Here is a 23618-nt window from a genome sequence, read left to right on the forward strand (position 1 = left end):
GGTATTAATGGAAGTGCTTGTAGAAACTTAGTAATAATGGTGATTTTCTTTGGAGAAGACACCTCTGAAGAATTGTTGCAACATTTCTGCAGTTATTTTACCAAGTTTAGCACAACAATATGCACAACAGACAGGTTTCTGGTGTAAGTGGGGGTTAAATAGGGTACTGCAAAAAAAACAAAAACAAAAAAACCCACACACACACACCACCAAAAAACCCTCCTACCTCATAAAACATATAAAGTGACAGTAGCGTAAGTCCAACGTTATAGACCACTAGAATTCCCCGGCATGAGAATGGTTGTTTATTCTGCATGTACTTTGGTCCTATCCATACGATTAATAAGTATAAGACAGAGAAGATAAAAGTAGGTATATAGTTATCCAGAAGAAGCCATCCTTTTACTCTGGGATCTGAAATAGAATGAAAAAAAAATTTACTACAGAGATTTAGTACATGGAAATATTTAAAACATTGTTACTATGTCAGGAAAACATTTTTCTCAGTCACCTAACGTGAACCAATGTGAATGAAAGAAAATGCTTGATGGAACAACAGCAAATAAAAACTTACAAGAAATGCTGATTGTTCTTAATTACACAATAACTTTCATATATAGCAAGGTTACATTTAATCACACTGTCGCTAAGCAAAAAGCAAGTAATGCTGCTCCCAAAGAAAACACTGCTTTCAAAAGGGAGTTATTGCTGCTAAGTGTTTTAAACTATTACTTGAAATCTATCTTTGGTAGTTGGGACAGAAGAAGATTCTGAATAAGTTTTAAAACAGATAACTTCACCATGCTGTTTTTCCATTTGTTTCTTCCTTTCTCCCTGAAAGACTAATATATCAACATAGCTAGTTTCCGCTTACTGTATTAACAAAAGTACATTCTTACGGTTTTTATTTCTGCTAGTCCTTAGGAGCCAGCATGGCTAGGAATGGGAATTGGATTCCTTATTGTGCATCACACACTATATTCCAAGCAGTAAGTTACACTAGTGCAAACCCAAACAGGACGCTGATTTTACACTAGTGTTACAGCATAATTTGGCTGTTGGAACCTTTTTATTCGTGTTGCATGAGAAGGAAAACAGCCCAATTGACAGTCTGATTTCCAGGGAGAGTTGTAACACTGGCAAGTAGACAAAACATTTTTAAACAGTAAACTGAACAAATTTGATATGGATATAAAAATATTCAAACAAATATGACGCTCTTTTTACAAAAATCGCTTTTTGAACTGAAATACACATAAAGAAATAGTCACGGAGAAGTTGTCAGCTTGTCCCATTCCATAGAGGCCTGTCTATAATGGGATCAAAAAACAGTCTAATACGAGCTCACACCAATTCAGTTTAGACACCCTGTGGCAGTGAAGAGGCTCCAGCTCTATTTTAGTGGAGCTCAGAAGCCATACTGCAGTCTGGGGGCAATCTACACTGCAGTCATAGGGTGTGACTGCAGCTCACAAACATACCTGAAGTAGCTTTATTCTAGCTGAGCTAGCTGTACTCGGGAGCACTAAAACCACAGCAGCACAGGCCACACAAGCCCACCCACAACCTTCAACACCTGTTCAGACAGCTAACCCATGCAGATGTCCATTCAGCTACAGCTTCAGCTGCTCTGATACTTGAGCTAGCTCCATTAAAGCTAGCTCAGGTATGCCTGTGCGAGTTGCAATCACACCCCATGACTGCAGTGTAGATACAGAATCCTAGAAGATTAGGGTTGGAAGACACCTCAGGAAGGCATCTAGTCCAACCCCCTCCTCAAAACAGGTCCAACCCCAACTCAGTCAGGGCTTTGTCAAGCCAGGCCTTAAACCTCTAAGGAGGAGATTCCACCAACTCCCTAGGTAACCCATTCCAGTGCTTCACCACCCACCATGTGAAATAGTGTTTCCTAATATCCAACCTAGACCTCCCCCACTGCAACTTGAGACCCTTGCTCCTTGTTCAGTCATCTGCCACCACTGAGAACAGCCTAGTTCTATCCTCTTTGGAACCCTCCTTCAAGCTGCTGAAGGCTGCTATCAAATCCCCCCTCACCTCTTCTCTTCTGCAGACTAAACAAGCCCAGTTCCTTCAGCCTCTCCTCATAAGTCATGTGCCCCAGCCCCCTGATCATTTTCATTGCACTCTCTCCAATTTAGTCCACATCCTTTCTGTAATGGGGGGCCCAAAACTGGACACAATACTCCAGATGTGGTCTCACCAGTGCCGAACAGAGGGGAATAATCACTCCACCCGATCTGCTGGCAATGCTCCTATTAATGCAGCCCAATATGCAGTTAGCCTTCCTAGTAACAAGGGCACACTGTTGACTCATATCCAGCTTCTCATCCACTGTAATCCCCAGGTCCTTTTCTGCAGAACTGCCGCTTATAGCCAGTCAGTCCCCAGCCTGTAGCAGTGCATGGGATTTTTCCATCCTAAGTGCAGGACTCTGCACTTGCCCTTGTTGAACCTCATCAGATTTCTTTTGACCCAATCCTCCAATTTGTCTAGGTCACTCTGGACCCTATCCTCACCCTCCAGCATATCTACCTCTCTCCCCAGTTTAGTGTCATCCATGAATTTGCTGAGGGTGCAATTCATCCCATCATCCAGATCATTAATGAGGCCCTAAAATGAAGCCTTAAAGCTTTGTGGAGGTTGAGGGAAAGCCTGCAAACTGTTTTGATGTACTTTTTTTCAGATCAATGTTTTCAAAACATGACAAATATGTAGCATATTATAAAGCCAGTACATAAAACAGATAGAACCTCCTCAGCTAGAATATGGTATTCATTTTATCATCTCATCTCAAAAAGGAGAAAAGAAAAAAAATGAAAGAAGGTAAGCAAAACAGATTAGGAGCATAAGGCATTAGGGACATGAGAAAAAAATATAAAAGACCAAACAAAACTATTCATTTGAAAATGAGGAGATAAGATAGTGTCATTTTAATTAATGAATGTTACTGAAGACCACTCAGACATCCCTATTTATCCTCTCCCTCGTTACAAGAGGGTACTTCCTGAAGAACAAACTTAAAAAACAGGGTATTTTTCATGCAACATTTAATTAATTTGAAGAATTTCATGTTGCAGGGTATTGTTGAGGCAACTAGCTGAGTAAGACCAAAAAACAGATTGACATTTATAGGAATAAGAATAGCAGCTGCAGTATATTAGCTCAGATAAAGTTTCAAGGTCTGTCATTTCTCACTCTTCAAGTCATAAGCCGATCGCTCAGTAGCGTCAGAAGCCCTCTTCTCTGAGCATCACAGTTTCGCACAATTGGGTGTTTATGGGCACCAAAGCAGCTGACACAAACTACTATTAGCTTCAGGATACTAGAGGGCCAATCTCTTCCACTATGGCAGTTTCTATACTCCAATATCTGCATTTGAACATTGGTTCTAGAAATTAAATGTACATATTTATAAAACAACTTACCTCTTGGCCCGAACCAGACATCCAGGTAGCTATTGATTGTTTGATCCAGGGATTCCATTGTACAGCCTATAAAAACAGAGTGAGAAAAGTTATTTCTGTGATAATGGTCATGGCAAGCTACAGCGTAAATCCACCCACGCTAGCCCATGTTGGATTAAATGATTTTTTCAGAAAAAAAGATTTAAATTGTATTTTTTCATTGTTATTTAAATAATTTTTTATTAAAAAAATCAACCTATTTAAAATTAAATCTGAATTTAATGTAAACTATGTTAAGGCCTTAATCTTATCATAACCTCCAATATAGTTCAATAAAGAATACATGTGCTGAATCCAGGAGCCGCTATGAAACCAAAATGTTGAGTTAAAGGCTACTTCTCTATAAAAAAAGAATCGGGGGGAGGAGGGGGCACGGAATAACTTTTGAGATCAAGCTTTATAAATATGGCACAAAGGTATAAATATGGATAAAGAGCTTGATCCTGGGGAGGGGTTGTGGGGGTTCTGTCCTACTAGGTGCGAAAGACTGGCAAAGTCACCACTGATGTTGCGAACCAACTTCTGATTCTAGAGACACCAGCATGTACCTCATCAGGGTCATCCACTGATCCCACCTGGATGGCCTCATACTCCTATTTTATAGTTTCTCCCTACCTGAACTCTGATTGGCTCAGTTCTTAGATCATTAATATTTATGACTCAGCTACCATGAAAACTTACTCTCCAGCTCTTAAGGGGAAGGAAAAAACAGTGACGTTTATGTATGCTGAACATTTAAAGTTGCTTTGTTTAATAAATAAGTTTTATATGCTGTTGTGCATGTTTAATTAAATTTCAGTTACCATTTTAATGCAGCTTTACAGAATTCATGAGCAAAAAGTTAATTATCTAGTCAATAAGCAATACATTATTCACCATTTTCTAACATACCAACATTGTACAATTAGTAAGAATCTTAAAATATTAAGCTAGATAGCTGCTTAACTAAATCTATATAACAGTGTACCCTCCTTGGTAGCAAAAAGCTACCAAGTCCAACATAAAGGCTCTATTTAGTTGTAAATCAACATATTTTAATGGTTATATCAACCTACAAGAATGCACCTTCCTTTAGAAAATAACTGAAGCACAAATGGAAATTAGATTAAAAATTGATAATTCAAATTGAGGCTTTCCACTTTGTGATTTAAATTAAGCCACCCTGCACTAGCCTGCCACAAATTAAGCATCCATGTGTAGCCTGCTGACGGGCACTAACAATTCCCTGGCATGCTTCAATCTACCCTTCTTTGAGCAGATTCACTAACGAACTGCATCAGCAGGGTCCAGACAGACAGTTAAGGTCAGTGATGAGCTGCCAAAATCTTAACAACCGGTTCCCTCCTCACCCCATGAGGGGGTTGTGGCCCACCCCCCGGGGGATCTGTGGCCCACCCCCCGGGGGATCTCTGCCCCATCCAACCCCCTGCATTCCTTAATGCCCCTCCCCCCCAGGGGACCCCTGCCCCATCCAACCCCCCGCGTTCCTTAATGCCCCTCCCCCCCCAGGGGACCCCTGCCCCATCCAACCCCCCGCATTCCTTGATGCCCCCCCGGACCTCTACCCCTTTCACCCCTCTCCCCGACTGCCCCCAGAACCAGGCAGGAGGGTCTCGTGGGCCACCATGTCCAACATGCCCCACCCCTAAGAGCCAGAGTAGTGTAGCTAGGGGGGGGGGAGCACGAGGAGCGGCCGCTCCCCCCACCGAAAACATCAGAAGTGGTGCCTTAGGCACCGACTCCCTGGAAAATCTGGTGGGTGCAGAGCAACCACCGGCAGCTCTCTGCCCCGCGGCTGGCCCCAGCTCACCTCCGCTTCCTCCCCTGAATGCGCCGCCCGGCTCTGCTTCTCCACCTCCCCACTTCCCCCCCCCACAGGTTTCCCACGAATCAGCTGTTCACGTGGGAAGCCGGGGAGGGCTGAGAAGCAGGCTGCTTCGTGCTCAGGCCCAGGGAGGTAGAGGCGAGCTGGGGTGGGGAGCTACGTGCTGCAGGGCTTTATGCAAGATACCAAATATCATGCGACCCACAATAAAAGTCATAAGAGCTGGCAATACTCAAGTGCTGTGTTTGGTTTAGAACAGCAAAGTAAAAAATACTAGTTGAAGTGTGAAATGTATGGGTGTGTGTGGAATTTTTAATAACTTCACAGACATTTTCAGTTAATTAGGAGCGGTTTCCTTGCAATGGGCGGCTTCCACAACATTACCCTTCCCCCCACCTCCACAAAAAAACAACCCCCCCCCCCCCATGGAGCAAACAAACTGACTGAACAAAGACAACCTCCCAATCAATCAGAAAGGAAGAGCCAGAGACTCCATAGAGTCCACTACTCTTCGCTTTTGCCATGTGGAAGGTTTCAGATTCTGCAGTGATGGACAGCAGCATAAAACTAAACTGACTGAAAGTCTGAAAGAATAGGACAGTGTGGAGGGTTGGGGGAGAGGGAGTGGGGTGAGGAGAGAAGGAAGACAACTTACTAGAACAGATGAAAGCTCCAGTTCTAACAACTTCTACAATGGCAAAATAACCAGAAGAATAAAGCCGAACCAGAAAGCACAATACAGAGAAGGGGTCAAAAGGTCATCAGCCTCCTAAATATAAAGTATGTGTTACTGGCATTTTATTGTGAAGCGGCACTGCTGAAGTGTTTTACACGTCTAAAAGTCAAAGTACAGTGCCTGAAATCTGCAAAAAAGATTATTGGCCATAGTCAGCTGTTCACAAAATGGTCTTTTTGCTCATGAGGCTGTAATTTGCTCACTGTTTACCTGCTGCTAAAGTAGTCTCTTCAGTTATTTAATATAGTTCTCAAAATTTCAGTGTTAGTGTTTTAATCCTCAGCTTCTGGGGGGAGAGACAGTGAAACCCCCACAACATGTTGTTATTTTTTTATTCACTACGTGTGACCGTTTGAAGCAACGATACACGTAGTCACACGTAGTCCCTAACTAATGAAAATTTTAAGAACAGCCTTACCAGAGATGGTTAAATCCCATTGCTGGATGTCTGAGACAGAAGTCTAATGGAACATTGCACACAATGTTTAAAATAAAAATAAAGAAGAGACAACCCAAGGGCAAATGCTGAGAGCTGATGCCAAAACAGCTCTGGCAAGAGAACTTCTAAATCAGCTGATAAAAAAAAAAAAAAATCATCCCAGGAAGTGTCCTTGTTCTAAATGTTTACAGTTCCATGTAAAGTTTACAGAACTTTACATTAAATATTTAAACAAATCTTAACAGGTGGCAACACCTCTTTGTGCTTTTAGCAGTAGGCCTCCAAAATAGGTGAGGACATTAACCCAACAAGAAGGCAAGTAGTAAGAAACCCTTCAGTGGTCTAAGTTAATGATCCCCATCTTTCAGCTGGGGAAAGGCATCTCTCACCTCACCATGTTAGATAATGATTTGCGAAATACTCCCCATGTGCACAAGTGACATTAATTACCTGCCTCTTTTCTTCTTTGGTTTGCTTTTATGTTTTAAAAGGATCCCCCCCCCCCCCCGAAAGTGATACCACACTGCTTTTGTAACCAATAACCTTTTGAAGCCCAGCGCTTAAAGAGGGAAAACACGAAAGTCTTCCCACCATTCCTCATACTACTCCAAAGAATTCTGTTCACCAAACTGAAATGGCAGAAGATAAGAACATGATACATGCACTCCCCTGTCCCAAGCCCAGCACGCTGGGCTGCAAAACAGATTTCAAAATTGCAATATTTGCCTAGAGGGCAAGTAGGAGTTGGAATTTCATTTTTGATAAGGCAGCTTCTACCTCTTGTTGCAAAGAAAACAAATGAAATTCTCCACTTCTAATTACACTGTATTTTCTTTTCTCTATATCCCTCTCTGCCCGATGACGGAAGAGTTAGAAGGAATCTCAAGTCTTCCCCCACTCCCAAAAAAAGAGTGTGTAGAACACACACACAGGCAACACCCAACTCCATCAATCTTTTCTCACTGCTCTAGAGAGACCAACTATTAAAGTCCCTTTATAGCAGGATCTCCAGTATGTTCTTTGAATTTGGACCATATACAGATGTAGAAGCCTGCTTGAGATAAAGTGATTGATTAAAATAATTTTAGGTATATAGAATGACATTAGTTTCTCCATTTTCCAGTACTATTTTTGATGAGTTTTTACATTTCAATACAATCTTCTTATAAGCAATGTTACTGAAACAAGCCATGGGCATCTCCATCAGAATATTAACATTAGATCAAAATTTTGGATCTACGCAAATTACCAGAGACCACATAAATGTCCTGGACACCCTAAAATACTGATTTCCCATGAATAAGAAAAATGAACAGAAAAGGCTATGCTTCAATATGTTTCTGATCCAAACACAACAAAGGCTATATAGAACAAGGCTGGGAACTTAACTTCCCAGAAGGTAATCAGCTGATGGGGAAAATCTTCCGTCATTCTGTTTTTAGATGCACCCCCAAGGTGCAATACGCCCGAGTAGGCCATCAATTTTATGTTTGAAATCTTTATTTGCTCATCCTATTAGCCATTACTTTGATCTAACAACAAATAGATTCAGTTACATAACACCATCACTTGATAAACCACAATCGGCTTCTTATTCTGATATTTTTAAAGAAAAAAAATCAAATAAAAGAAGCATATCAAAAGTTAGTAATTAATAGCATTAACTGAATTCATATACAAAACTGGTTTGACACTTATAATGTCAATCTTTTTTTATGCAAAAGGGTAGCAGAGACATGAGAGAGCTAAGTAATTTTAAAAACTGCACAGTGCTGAAGTATAGCGACGGTGGGTAACTATGGAAAACGAAGTGAAGTTATTTTTCAGTCCCATTCACAAAACAGAAGAGAAACTCATTCCACAGTAGAAAGTCTTTCTGCAGAAGTCTCAATTACCAAGTTAGCTTCTCTAATGTAACCTTTTTTGTTCCATTATCATCATGTAGTAGAATAAAAGGGTACAAATGCAGGATGAACTAGCCTTGATGTCAGTCTGCAGAAACAAAAACAAAAAGTTTCATTCTGTTTTTCTATTATATAAATGAATTTCTTTTGAAACAGTCAGCTTTTGTTTCAGAGGGTCATGGGAACATTCTTCAAGTTTCTTGCCAGTTACTATACAAAATTAAACTCTGCTTCAACTGCTGCAGTTCTTTAATTAAATTAAAAAAAAGTTTACTAACACCTCAGAAAAAACAACAACAATTTCCTGGAGAAATGAAGTTGTAAAAACTCAATCTGTGTGATATTTAAGATCTTTTAATGGACATTTTCTAGCACTGGAAAATAAAGGTTGGAGCAACCATGAACATATGCCTATATAAAGTGCTTATATTTGACAATTAGTGATATTCCTGAATCTAGGAAATCCAAGTCCCGGACAAACCACATTTTGATCACACTCTCTAGAGATACAAAATACTTACCCCTTATATAGGGATTTAAAGCTCTTTGAAGATGTAGAAACATTAATTATTCCCTATCTTACATTCTTACAACCCCCTCTGGATTTAGGCAAATAGGTTCTATCCACATTTTACAGATGGAGAGAAAGGGCCCAAACCACAGAGGGGAGAAATTAGAACCAGGATTAGAACCCAGAAAATGCTCAGTCCTCTTGACTGCCCAGTTGAAAGCGATCTCTTTTGCTAAGCTTCAAGTCTTTTGAAGAACAGTTAAGAGACATTAAGGCCTTGGCTATACTAGCACTTATGTCAGCAAAACATTTGTTACTCAGAGGCGTGGAAAAAACACCTCCTGAGCAACGTAAATTTTGCTGCCATAAGCAATCGTGTGCACACAGTGCGAGGTCAGCAGGAGATGCTCTCCTGCCGACACTGCTGCCACCGCTCATTGAGCTGTTTGTATTACGTCAACGGGAGAGCTCTCTCCAGTCAGCATAATGCGGCTACAGGAGCAATCTTACAGCGGCACAGCTGTACCAGTACAGCTGTGCCACCACTCTAAGCTTATACATGTAGACATGACTTTGGGGGGGTTTTTTTGTTACAGTTAATTTTTAGAGTCAAGAAATTATTCAATAGGTATATGCAACAGATTTCCACAGTGAAGTTCCCAGGCATTCATATTAAGGGAAACCGAATGGTGTCCCAATAAACATTGTGTACGTAGGCAGGGGACAACCACTGACGCGGTCCTCACAAAATTATACTGAGTTTAAACAAATTATTGACCCAAGAATGGTTACATCTTAGGTTACGGAATGGAGATCAAAGACCCAATGTACATATATAATTAATCTGTCATTAATATCAGGTTTGCTGTCACAGCACTGATGGGTTGTAAAGGCACCCCAACCTTTCAAAAGAGACTATCATAAGGGAAACACTGGTGAAACAGGTTGTCAATACCCCCAGAAGAAGCATTCCCAAAAGAGTTAAATAGTAAAACTTTAAAAAATTGTTGATCTAGCTTTTTTTTTTTTTAAATATCTGTATGGCTACTAACAGTATTTGTACGAGATCTATCTAAACTACATTGGAGCATCGGACAACATACCACAAATACTCTATTCTCAGGTAGTGCCTGTAAAGTGGGGAAACTGGCCAAAGACAGCAGCATTTGCAATAATTGAGAGTTTTCAGAAATACGTGAACACATCATAAGTGGGCTGTGAAACATCTGATAGATTTTGGTGTAAACAAATGCTTGGCAATATAAAACAAACAAAATCATTAAAGGAATCTGCATACTGCTGGGTAAAGAACCGAAGTCATTTAACAAACATGAAGATTCAAGTTAGCAGGAATGTGATGACAGGAATGCATTGTGCAGGTGAAGCAAAGGCATTAAACACGATTCTGAATTGTATCAGAAGGGTATCATCATGATTTTGAAGTATCATCTGGGGAAGCACAGCCAGTTTTGGATGCATAGGGAAGAAGGCCCAGAAAGACTCTGCTAGCTGAGCTACAGTTATGAGGAAAAGCTGAAGCACTCACCAGTCTGAAGACGACAGCTATGTGATCGTGGGGTGGAAGTAGTAATCTCCTTCAGTGTACTGACAGATCAGTCTATATATGTTGCTAGTTTCCTCTTCCCAGAGCAAAAATGTGTCATTTTAGCACAGACACAGGCAGTCAACTCTTTACACATAAACTCCATGGTTCACAACTATTCACTTTCTGTACCTGGCGTGGCAGTATTGTCATACTCTACAAATCCATTTCAGCCAGACAGGTTATAAATGGGACACGAGACAATGCAATCTAAAACCAACCTAGTCATTGACTTTTCAAAAGGAGACTAAACTTGGGACTCAAGCCTGTTGAGATCAGGAAGACCAAGGTCACAGCCCGTCCCTACTGCTCTACCTACTGATGGAAATGGCAATAGAATCAGCACCAGGTAGATTGCGTCAAACTCTATCCAATCAATGAGAGATAACATGTCAAGATGGAAGTTGTTCAGGAGGAAAGATTTGGAACAAACAGATTGTGAGCCTTAACCAAATTGCTGTGACTATTCAAGTCTTTCCAGCCTTTTTTTTTTTTTTTAAACTTCCCTACAACAGTTAATGCTCCAAACCTCTTCTCCCTTAGAAAGAAACAACGAGCCAGATTCTCAGTTAGCATAAATCAACATAGCTTCATCAGCTGTAAGGGAGTTACAGGGTATGGCCCAATGCTTTTAAACACTCCTTTCCTACTACAACCCTTTCCTGCTTAAGTGAAATATTGATACCTCCTATGGGTCCTATGAAATTCACAGCACCCTGTACCAAGAGTATGCTCTTCCACCTAGGCTTTTTGTTTTAAATCTGGCATATTTCTGAAAGAAAAGTCTTGGGTGATAGGGCAGTCTTTCATGCAGTCTTCCAAATCTCTATGAAGCAGACTACAAGTGAAAAGGGAGACTGTTTTGGATATAGTGCCTTCTAAAATTCCATTCTATATCAGTGTTTCCTTCAGCTTTTTAAATCACAGACAGGGAACAAATGACAACACTCCAAGGAGGTAATATTTAAATATTTTCTTTTTGCTGTCTGCCACAACTCAATATGACACTATGGATTTAATTCTCCATCCTGCAATTTTACATTCACACAACATATAATTTATGCTGGTACAGATTTAAGTAAAAAGAACACTTTATGGGAAGTTTAGAGTCATAAGTAGCTCCTGTATAACCAGAAACAGAAGGTAATGTTAAATATATTTGTCATTACTACAGATAATTTCAAGTATGGCTTGTCCCTCTTCTTTAGTTAGTGTATTATTCCAAAAGACATAACAAATGTTCCCATGGATCGTATTTCTTTGGCCACCTATTTTCATTTTTAAAGCTATTAATGTCTTTGGGCAGCATCCATCTTTAAAAAGTTACACAGATTTTTTTTTTTAAACTCTGACTTTCCACTTCTGCAATAAAAATCTCTGTATAGGGAAAAATTTCATTTTGAATGAACAAGTCAAGCCTTTGGGAGATTTCCCTATTAAATAAATACTTTGTCGCAGGCAGAGACCCCTTCAAAAATAAATAAAATAAATCAATCTTCAGGTTTGGAGATAGTTCGAAGTCATGCAATTTTTGCCATGCATTCAGGGTGAAACAAAGAAAAAGTAAAATATGTCCAATAAAGCATTTTGTATTGTCTCATTCTATTGTCCTGTGTTATATTATAATCAGGATAAAATGTCACATCATATTTCTGAGAAGGGATTACTACTACTTTACAATTTCATCCAGGAACAGATGACCACCGATTTGCCTTCATTCACATGCCAAATAAAAATGCAGGTGAAAGGTTACACAGTGATCACCAGTTGTTTTTGTACCCTGGCTTGTGTGCATAGACTTTATGAACAATCTCAAATCAGCAGGGTTAACATCAAACATACACTTCTGCAACTACTTAAAGTGCAGCTGGGTTTCTTCCAATCAATTTAGATACAGAATTTCACCTCTTTATTTGTCCTTGACTAGCAGCTACACTGAATGTGACAAAGTACTGTATCTTTCCCCAACTTTTTTTTAATGTGATAAAGAAAGTTCTTTCCCACTATTTTGAATCAAAGTATGTATTTTTATGTCTAACATGCTGTATTCCAAACATTCTTGATCAGACTAATATAGTTGCTACTTCTGTCAGTGTTTCCAGGTCTAAAAATTAATTGTGAACTCAAGTATTTCTTAAAAAGCCAAATGCATTTTGGGCTGGATATGCCAAATATCAAGAGTAAGTTCCCTGCTTTAAGTACTTATAAGCAGTGTCCTGTGTATTCTTCATTCTGCAGCAGTAAACAGAATTCCCCCTTTGCTACAGAAGATTTCCAAAATTAGGTGCCTAAAATTAAGCTCTTAAATCCTAGTTTAGGAATTAAATAAAATCTACTGTTGAGAGTCTTGAGCAGCCAGCCATTGGCAAGGTACATCTACATTGCAGCTGGGGGCCTGCTTCCCAGCTTGGTTAGACAGACATGCACTAGCCCTGCTCAATCTAGCACAATATGATTGTGGCTCTGGCTAGCTCTTCAAGTACATATCCAGGCGGTCTGGGCAGATTGTACTCAGGTGGCTACCCTAAGCTGCCCCCCGTGCGCTACTCCCGCCTACACTGCTATTTTTAGGGTCCCTCTATCTGAGCTGGGAAGCACACTCCCAGCTGCAGTCTACATGTACTCTCGGTGACATCAGTGGGAGCGTCCGCTGCTCAACACTTTTAAAAGTCAGGCCACTTATTCAGTGCTTACAATGGTATTTAGGAACTGAACTATGGGCACCTGTGACAAATATGGGAATTTTGGTGATATTTTTAGGATTCCTGTGCAAGCCCCCGTTTCCCTCTGGTCTTTGTATTGCAATGCACTGAGTGTAAAGGGAAGAAACAAGATGTTGGATTCAGATTCCTTGGGTCTCCAACCAAGTGGCTAAGTCTACACATGTGAATGGAGGATGGGGAAGAGACAATGGAAACAAAAATGGCTGGAACATTCACAGCTAGCAACCAACAGCCAAGAGAAAGGAGATTTCCCCATAGCTCTGGCATGGAAGCAGAGCAAAGACCCTGAGCTGGAGAACAAAGGGAAGAGCTGTGCTAAGAGTTGAGTTCACAGAGACACAGGGCTCTCACCTGGAACTAAAGAAAAAGAAATAGACTGAGGCCTTGTCTGCACTACAGGAGAAATTCGATCTAAGCTACGCAATTTGAGTTACGTGAATACTGAAACTCAAATCGACGTAGCTTAGATCTACTTACCGCTGGGTCCACACTACGTGATGTTGACAGGAGATGCTCTCCTGTCGACTCTCCCTACTCTGTACTCCACCAGATTCAGAAGGAGTCGACAGGAGAACGATCTGCAGTTGATTTAGCAGGTCGTCACTAGAGTGCTCGTTTCCCGAGCCCGAGGTCAAAAGCAGTGTTCCACTGTGGTCAGCATCTCCGTAAATGCCACAAGCAATCTCGTGTTGTAGTTACTACGCATGGTGAGATCGAGGTCGCACTCCTCTTGCCTTTGTAGTTTGAGGAATAACTCCACTGCCACTCATGTGTTGGTCAGAGCAAGCAGCATACTGGTCAACAGTTTGGGATCCATTCCTGCAGCCCCGGAAGGGCAGGGCGCACAGTACACAAACAGTTGAAAGATGGCGCCAAATGCAGATGGAAGCACAGGGATTCCTGGGATACGAAGCAATGCATCATGGGTCATTGGGACAGGACCCAGGATGCCCTGTGACCCCCTCTGCCTGCCCACAAGAGAAAGAGGTGCTCTGTGGGATTGCTGCCCAGAGTGCAAGTGCCACAAGTGTGAACAAGTGATTGCAAGGCAGCTGGCAGTGTGAACACCCGACAGCAGTTTCCCTTCAGCGCTCTCTGAGCAGCAGTGTAGACGTGCCCTTAGTATTAAATGTAAGTTCTGCAGAGGAGAGGTGCCCTTGAGGCAGGGAGTCCGTATTTTGTTTACAAACAAACAGAGGCAGGGTGATTAAATTAAGGATATGGAAGTTTAGCCTGTAAAAGAGGAATCCCTCTGTGGTGGGGGGGAGAGGGAGGAGGGGTTGTTTTAAAGAGAACAAAGGGGACTCAGGAAAAATACAGCAAAGCACTGAGCCTAGGTTACATTCAGAAAAGGGGGAGATTTGGGGACGTAGGTGAAAAGAAGGGATCAAACCCAGGGAAGGGCTAGCAGCGTATAGAGAAGTTCCCACTCTCTGTGGTACTTCTGTGACCTCATCACCATGGTATGAGGCTATGCCTCACAATGTCTAACCTATTTCTCCTCCCAGCCCCTCAGTGAGGTAGAGCAGTGCTATTATCCCCATTATACAGATGGCACACTGAGGCACACACAGACTAAAGGTCAGATTTTCAAAGGTATTTAGGCACCTAGTGAGATTTTCAAATGCACATAGGTTTGGTGCTTTGTAAACCCCACTAGATATTTAGCTGCATCTTTGGGTGCCTAAAAACCTTTGAATTTCTGTCCTTAAAGCACTGGCCTGGAGTCAGACAGGAAGTCCATGGGAGAAGTAGAACCCAGGACTTTCAGAGCCAGCTCCCTATCCAGCAGACCAGCCTCTGTCTCTCTCTGCACACACACACACAAAAATACACCACACTCGGATAGATGGGAGCAAAACCAAGGCGGCCAGTTCTCTGAGACTCCAGCAAATGGTCCCAGGATGGATATCATGGTTGACAGCATGAAAAGCAGCATAGAGGTTAGGAAGGATGGAGAATGAGAGTCAGATGAGAGGAGATCACTTAACTCCCAATGGTGCCCTAGGTGGGTTGTACAGCAATGGCTGCTGTGCAATTTTACATTTTAACTGAAAACCATTTTGTTCAGTCATTTTTTATTCAGAGTTTGAAAAAAGAAAGGAATGAGAAAGTATCAGATGTGTTTATGCCTCCAATTCTTAGGGTTTCAGCTGTATTTGGGCCAATTCCAGAACAAAGAACAGAAACTGCATCCAGAGTCCATAAAGTTGATGATTATTGTCATGATATGCATTATTCACTGGGCATCATCTGTGTGCTCAACACTGTTCAGAATATGCCAGAAAATCCAGTCCCTGAGCCAATGCATATAAGATGTGTAACTCTAGTTAAGATGGCTCAAATATTGAAGTATGAAGTGTACAGTTATTGACCACACGTTATTACATGTTCACTGTGATGTTTCTATCTAGGAGTAGAGGCACTGATGGCAACAGAAGTTTTAGTTGATTAAGGACTAGAAGATTTGACCCTCCAACTTTCTTTCTAAAGGAAGAGCTGCCCACAGCTCCTATTGCCTGCTTGTTTTCCTTTCCTGCCTGCAGTGACCCTGATATACCTCAGAAGTCTGTTTTTTTTTTTCTCAACTTTAAAATACAGAATTGTCTTGGTGTTTGGTTTTAAATATTCTCCTGTGAGAACTGCACCTGCCACTGTAGTGCTGTGTTTAAGAGCCTTCTGGAAAGTAACTAGCCTTTAAACAGAAGTAGTAGTGTAGCCAACTCATGATTTTATTGTGAGTCTCATGATAATTGTTTTCCTTAAAGCCTCAGCTCCTGGAGTCAAGTGGCTATGTGATGATTTCAGCCTTCATTCTTAAAGAAAAATGAAGTTTCTAGTCCTCGTGGCTGTGGAGAAAGTTTCAAAACGTGACCCCAGTGCACCCTAAAGGCTCAAAGCAGAAAGCAAATAAAAAAACCCAAATCTGTTATTTTTACATAATCTCATGATTTTAAACCAAATTCATATTTTTGGGGAGCCTGATTCATCATTTTTGAACATTTGGGATTGGCAATACTATTGGAGTGACTTGAAAGTGTCAGTTTCACTTCTGTTTAAGGTCAGTTTCTAGTCTATTTGTAGTAGGAGGACACCTCTAGAGCCCCAGGCTGTATAATCTCATAGGGCCTTGCCCTAATAGGTGGTTTCCAAAGTTAAATGATCTATTCCAAGCTTGGTGAACTGCAAAAAGGCAATAAAAAGTAATCTAGATTTTTCTACAATTGTTGTATTCAAGAGTTAGTAACAAAGGATATACATTACAATTTTAAACCTAACCAGTGTTACTTAAGTGACTTGACACAAGATGTAAGAACATGTTAGTATTAGAGATGAGTGGATCTAATATTTATTCAATCCTCTTCTTTTAATATACAAATTAGATACAATGCTCCTATCAGCTAATTTCTAAGTTATCTGCAAAAAAAACCTTAGAGTTTTCAGGTGCCTAAGTAGCCCTTGGAATCACAGTTAAAGTTGCCCGCCCCCCGAAATCTGAAATGGCGCTGTGATGTTCCCCTCTGGTGTTATCCGGACTGATGATCTCCTAGGTCACTCCAATCCTCGACTCTGAGAGCCACCTTACCCTGCTCTGCTGTGAGAACCCCCACTCCTGGGCTGTTCACACACAGCCTCTGGCATGTAAACTGCTCCCAGCTACTTGCAACCGAATGACACCAGCCAATCTCTCTGGTCCCAGACACAACCCTAGGAACCTCTGTCTTGCAGTGCCCAGGTATGCCCGCTGGACACTGCAAGCTTATATGAGTTTGTCCATTTAACAAAGAAATTGATATGTATCAGGCTTGTTATCCCAAGGGGAGTCTCTGACACACTTCAGACCAAACACACTGCTTCACATAGAACAAACAGATTTATGAACTATAAAGTTATATTTTGACTTATCACTTCAAATCTGACTTAGATTTTGTCAAATGAAATAAAAGCAAAATGCATTCTAAGCTGATCTTAACACTTTCAATGCCCTTACAAACTTAGATGCTTCTCACTACAGACTGGCCGGTTGCCCTTCAGCCAGGCTCTCCCCTTTGAACAGCACTTCAGTCGCTTGGTGTGGTGTCTGTAGATGTAAGTGGAAGAGAGAGAGCACGTGAGCGAGAGCACATGTGAGCGCGTGCACATGGCTCCCCCTTTTATCATGTCCTTTCTTCCCTCTTGGCTTTGCCCCCCCTCCCCTCCTTCAGAGTCAGGTGAGCATTACCTCATCGCAGTTCCAAACTGACCAAAGTGACTCAGAGTCTGACAGATTCTTTTGTTGCTGCCTAGGTCAGTGTCCTCTGTTCCCGTGAGGCTGGGCTGGGTTTGTCCCACACATGCCCTGATGAGGTGTGAACTGCCTCTCACCTCTTGGAGAGTTTTTGCCTGGGCTTATTTTAAGCCACGAGGATACATTTGCAGCCTCATAACTACATACATGAAATTATAACCTTACTATAAGATTACTGTAAAACAATGTTCTGTGCATCATGAACCTTCCGAAGATACCCAACATGACAAACTTTGCATTGGTACCACACAATCATTTTACAAGGGTGAATATGGAGGTGCTGGGTGTTCCCCGAGGTACAGAGTGTCACAGGCACCCCGGCCCATAAGCTGGAGTCAGCTGGCATCAGCCAGCCGTGGGTGTCTAATTGCAGTGTAGACCTATCCAAAATCCTAGAGGCCTTGCAGGTAACTGGCAAGTACAAGAACACTGAAAACATATAACAGCTTGGCTACACTTGCAAGTTACAGTGCATTAAAGGAGCTCCGGGCACACTAGCTCACTACCCATCCACACTGGCAAGACAAGTAGGGCGCACTGACTCCACAGCTGGTCCACTCCTGGTACTCCACCTCGGCGAGTGGAATAACATTTTGTGTGCCCGCGCTGGAGCGCTGCGGCACCAGTATGGATGCCCTGGTCTGTTAGTGCACAGAAGTGCCCCACAATGCCTGTTCTAGCCACTCTGGTCATCATTTTGAGCTCTACTGCCCTGCCCTCAGGCAACCAACCATCAGACCCGCCCTTTAAATTCTCTGGGAATTTTGAAAATCCCCTTCCTGTTTGCTCAGCAAGGTGTGAAGTGCTCTTAGTGAATCTTTCCAACTGACCATGCCTCCACGCACCAGATGATCCCCAGTATGGAGCAATGGCGAGGTGCTGGACCTCATCAGTGTTTGGGAGGAGGAAGCTGTCCAGTCCCAGCTGACCTCCAGCCGTAGGAATTACCATACATTCAGGCAGATATCAAGGGACATGATGGAAAGGGGCCATGACTGGGACGCACTGCAGTGCAGGATTAAAGTGAAGGAGCTGCAGAATACCTACCACAAAGCCCGCAAGGCAAACAGCCGCTCTGGTGCTGCCCCTGCGACCTGCCGTTTCTATAAAGAGCTGGATGCAATACTTGGGGCCGACCCCACCTCCACTCCGAGTACCACCATGGACACTTCACAGCCCAGTTCAACAAGGCAGGAGGAGGAGGAGAAGCAGCAAAGCTTGGACAATGCGTTTGTGCGGGTTTCTTGGGAGAGCCACCGTGTTCCTTGTCCCAGTAAGACTAACTTGTCTGCGTCACTGTGCCATGAGGGGCGGGGGGGGACCATTGCTGCACACAGGCAAGCTGCATATGGGCCAGGGCAGAATCTGCGTTGCAGTAGAAGACCCTCCCTTGCTTCCCAGGTCACCCTCAGCAGCGAGGTATCTTCCAGGATGAACTCCGGTGGAAAATGTGGGGGCAGTGTTCAGTATGGGGCCCCCTGCCGCTGTTGGCTCTCCCCAAGGCACAGAAACCCAGAGGGCAGTACAGCCATGAAACAATCAGTCACGCTTGACCCTGGGCTTACTCACCATTTTGGGGCTCCTTTGGGTTATGTGCGCTCGCTTTGGGACAGGCAAATTATGCTATAGCGTAGACTGTGCTTGCCCTTAAGTACGGGGAAATCATTGCTCTGTCTGGTGTGAACAAAGCTGCCTCTGTTAAGCGTTATTTGCCTTTACAGAGGCAACCTTGAGATCTCAGTCGTCTCTGTTATCACCAGCCGAAAGACTCAAAGAATCAGAAAGAGGCCACGCAGAAGCAAGGAAGACAGGTTGCACGAAGTAATGCAGCATTCAAGTCATGAAAATAGAAGAGTGCAGGAGTGGCGGGACAGTGAAAGGAGGATCCGCCAGCAGACTGAGGAGTGCCGGCACAAAGCACGGATCGGCTGATCAGCATAATGGAGCACCAAGGGGACTCAATCCTGGCACTCGTAGCCATGCAGGCGGAGCACTACTGTGCCCGACCCACCCTGCAGCCCTTGTCCCAAAACTCTTTCCCTTGCGCCCCCATGTCACCTCCAACCCACTTTCCCCAACATCCGGGTTCTTACCACCACCAGCTGCCTCCAACACCTGTAGCTTCACCACCCAGCCCTGAAAACTACGACCCTTACTCTCTGCACTCAACCCCATAACCATGCATTTTAGCCAGCCTCCAGTGTAGCACTCATTGCAGGGCACTCCAGGCAGGAAGGCCGAGTATGATAACAGGGCACACGCAAATCTGTGATTGTCCCATTCCCCACCCCCTTGCCCTTTCTGTTTCCCAAGCAGTTGTGTTTCTTTTCAATAAATGGATTTTTTGGCTTTGAAAACTTTATTATTGCATAAAGTAAAAGATACCTTAGCCCAGGAAAGAAACAGGCACTGCAAGTCAGCATAGCAAACACTGATTCCTACTAATGTTGGAACCATTGCACTTCACTCCCGTGCAGGGCACCAGACATTACTGGTGGCTTTCAGCCTCAAATTGCTCCCTCCAGGCATCCCTAATCCTTGCAGCCCCACACTGGGCCCCTTTAATACCCCTGCTCTCTGGCTGTTCAAATTCAGGTTCAAATTGGAGGTGTTGAACCTCCAAGTTCCATGACTGAGTGAATTTTTCACCCTTCCCTTCACAAATGTTATGGAGGGTACAGCATGCGGATGTTGTCATTGGCCAGGTCCAGCTTTCCATACAGACAGTGCCAGCAGCCAAAAGCACACTCCACTGTCATTCTGCACTGACGCAACCTGTTGTTGAACAGCTCCTTGCTGCTGTCAAGGCTTCCTGTGTACAGTTTCATGAGCCACGGCATTAAAGGGTAAACGGGGTCTCCAAAGATCACAATGGGCATTTTGACTTCCCCTAGGGTGATCATCTGGTCTGGAAAAAGGGTCCTGTCTTGCAGCTTCCTGAACAGGCCAGTGTTCCAAAAGATGCATGCGTCATGCACCTTTCTGGGCCAGTCTGCGTTAATGTTAACGAAACGCCCACGGTGATCCACAAGCGCCTGGAGAACCATAGAGAAATACCCCTTCCGATTAATGTACTCAAAGGCTAGGTGGGCTGGTGCCAGAATTGGAACATGTGTGCCATCTATCGCCCCTCCGCAGTTAGGGAAACCCATTTGTGCAAAGCCATCCACAATGTCATGTACATGACCCGGAGTCACGGTTCGCAGGATACGATTAATGGCCCTGCAAACTTGAATCAACACGATTCCAGCGGTCAACTTCTACACTCCAAACTGGTTAGTGACCAATCGGTAGCTGTCTGGAGTTACCAGCTTCTAGATTGCAATAGCCACCCACTTCTCCACGGTCAGGGCAGCTCTCAATCTCATGTCCTTGTGCCCCAGGGTGGGGGTGAGCTCCTCACACAGTCCCATGAAAGTGGCTTTTCTCATCTGAAAGTTCTGCAGCCACTGCTTGTCATCCCAGACTTGCATGACGATGTGATCTAACCACCCAGTGCTTGTTTTCCGAGCCCAAAAGCAGCGTTCCATGGTGGTGAGCATGTCCATGAATGCCACAAGCAAACTCGTGTCAGATGCATTACTCGAGTCAGTATCATCGTCAGAGCCCTCACTGTCACTTTGGATCATAAGGAATAAGTTGACTGACCAACGTGACATGCTGGCGAGACTCATCAGCATACTCCTCAGCAGTTCAGGCTCCATTCCCGCAGACTGAAAGGGAAGACAGAGCACGCAGTACAAAAAACGCTGAAAGATGGCACCAATTGTGGACGGAAGCACAGGGATCACTGGGATGCGAACCGATGCATTGGGACAGGACCCAGAATGCCCCGCACCCCCTACCCCCAAGCCACAGTGGCAGAATGGGAAGAGGTGCTCTGTAGGATGGCTGCCCATAATGCACCACTCCCAATGCTGGTGCAAGTGCCGCAAATGTGGCCATGCCAGTGCACTTGTTCCGGTCAGTGTGGACAGACTGCAGCGCTTTCCCTACTGAGCTCTCCAAAGGTGGGTTTAACTCAAAGCGCTCTACATCTGCAAGTGTAGCCATGCCCTAAGAAAGATGCGTTTTCCCCTTTCAAGCTGAAAGTTAGTAATCCAGTTCACGACATTATCTTACATTTCAGTCTCTTGATAACGGACAATGATTTATTTGTGATAAGTATCTTAGGCCTGAAGGAGAAAACGAAGGATGATAGCTAAGAACAAGGAACACCTAGTACTAAATACAATACATTAATCGGAACAGTGAGACAAGGCAGCAAAGCAGAACAATCTACAAGTCTCCTTGCTAGAAAGAGGTACCCTATTCCAGTCTAATGGATACTCTCTCACTAAAAAAGGGGGAGGTCAGAAACCAGTGCAGATCTATTAAGAAAAGACTAAGGAAGAATTCAGGGATCCCTAAGAGTTTTCCTTCTGCCTTCAGGAACAACCCCCTTCTAGTTTACTAGATACTTACTAGCCAGAGGCTATAAAAGTTTAGCCCCTGGGAGAAGTAAAAGCACCTTCCAAGTGCCAGGGATTTTGACTTCTCACCAGGGTGCTGTCCATGGATAGTGGGGCCTCTTATCTTAGTTTAGCAGTTTAACAATTATAGTTGTACAATAAAAGTTTTCAAAGTGCTATAATTGAGGAAATGGACGGGAAGGGATTGAGAGAGTTTGTAAGCTAGTGGCTGAGAGAATGTGGAATGGTCTGATAGGATAAATTAGAAGAGAGAAATAGGTAGGGTACTGAGAAAGAAAGAAGCCAGGAGAGGAAGGAAGATAAAACAAGCGCAAGAGAAGCATGGTAACTAACATTCTTTAAATGCATAACAGAAAGTTGACAGGTACTACAATTAAATCAGCGCAAGATAGACACCAGGCAATGGTTTATTCCTTTAAACTCCAAGGACATGACCATGGGGGTGTGACCAAGCACATATTTTTCACCCCACTCATACTCATCTTAGTTCTCAGGCTAGCAGATATTAGGTTAATTGTCTTCTTAGAGTAAGTTTTTTAAAGTAGGAGCAGGTCTACCTTTCAGCCCCTATCACAACAGAGCCCTTGTCTTGATGGGAATGTCTGGATACTACCATAATAAAAATGGGTAAGTATTTTCATAGGGTGATGCCTGATTTTAAGACAGATCAAAAGGATCACAGGCAATAAATGATGGGCAAGAGAGAGGACAAAAGACAGCATGAGTCTGACATACTTGGTCAAAAGGAATGCTAAAACCAAAGTGTATCATTCCTATCTACATCGTTGCTTTTTTCTGAGTGTAAGACTGGATATGTTTTGCAAACAAACAGTTTTAATCTCTCGCTCTCTTTTTAAATACAGTAGACCACTTGAGTCTCAGAATATTTGTGAATTTCCATGCAAAACATCTCAACCTTCAACCTCTAACAAGAGATATAGTGAAGAAGGGTGTCCTGGAGTCTGCACCAACGGGGATTCTTGGTAAAAAATGCACAGGCTAAGTAAGCAGTCCTCTCCCACAATGCACACAGTTCCATGGCTGAAATCCACAGGTATGCATGGAAAACACTTATTGAGAAGAGAGTTTAAAGGTCCAATCACCAGGCCACTCCTCAAGTATTGAGAAAGGTATGCTCTGGGTAGTGCGCTCTCTGTTCTGCATGGCAGTTTCCAGCAACACTGTTGTACTCTCCCTACAAGCACAGAACTCCCACTACCATCAAAGGGAGTTCTGGGCCTACCAGGAAATCTACATAGAACAGCAGACCTGAAAACTGCCATACAAGAGAAGAATTTTGCCCTTTGTCCATAAGAAATCTATATCTTTGATTGTCTAATGAACTGTTAGAGGATTTCAAATATAAGAGTTAAGATATTGGAGAAGGGGGCAAGGGGGAACATTACTCCTACACAACACCAAAAGAAGTTTGATCCCTATGAATATCAAAGCAGAAATGTACTTTCTAACAGCTGTAAAAGGTCACTCATTATCAGTATACCCTTCTATTACTGCACAAATACTGTTGTAGCAGCTTTTGAATGGCATCTTGCCAAGTCTGAAACAGAAATATGAAAAAAAAATATCTTAGCAAGTGACTTTCAAGTAGAAAAACAGAACCTACAGGAACTA

The 23618-nt window shown here is 43.0% G+C and overlaps 1 protein-coding gene across 3 annotated transcripts in view; it reads right to left on the reverse strand.

The window, feature by feature from the left end:
• Positions 1 to 23618, reverse strand: part of ELOVL5 (ELOVL fatty acid elongase 5) — a 57087-nt gene that overhangs the window by 16132 nt on the left and 17337 nt on the right. For all 3 annotated transcript variants that reach the window (XM_073336261.1, XM_073336262.1, XM_073336260.1), the window contains exons 2-3: positions 3447 to 3512; positions 227 to 414 (exon numbers count right to left, since the gene is read on the reverse strand). In XM_073336261.1, the coding sequence (XP_073192362.1) occupies positions 227 to 414; positions 3447 to 3504 (246 nt within the window). In that variant the 5' untranslated portion in view covers positions 3505 to 3512. The remainder of the gene's footprint in view (positions 1 to 226; positions 415 to 3446; positions 3513 to 23618) is intronic.

Source organism: Lepidochelys kempii, chromosome 3, assembly GCF_965140265.1.
Source record: "Lepidochelys kempii isolate rLepKem1 chromosome 3, rLepKem1.hap2, whole genome shotgun sequence".
NCBI lineage: Eukaryota > Metazoa > Chordata > Testudines > Cheloniidae > Lepidochelys > Lepidochelys kempii.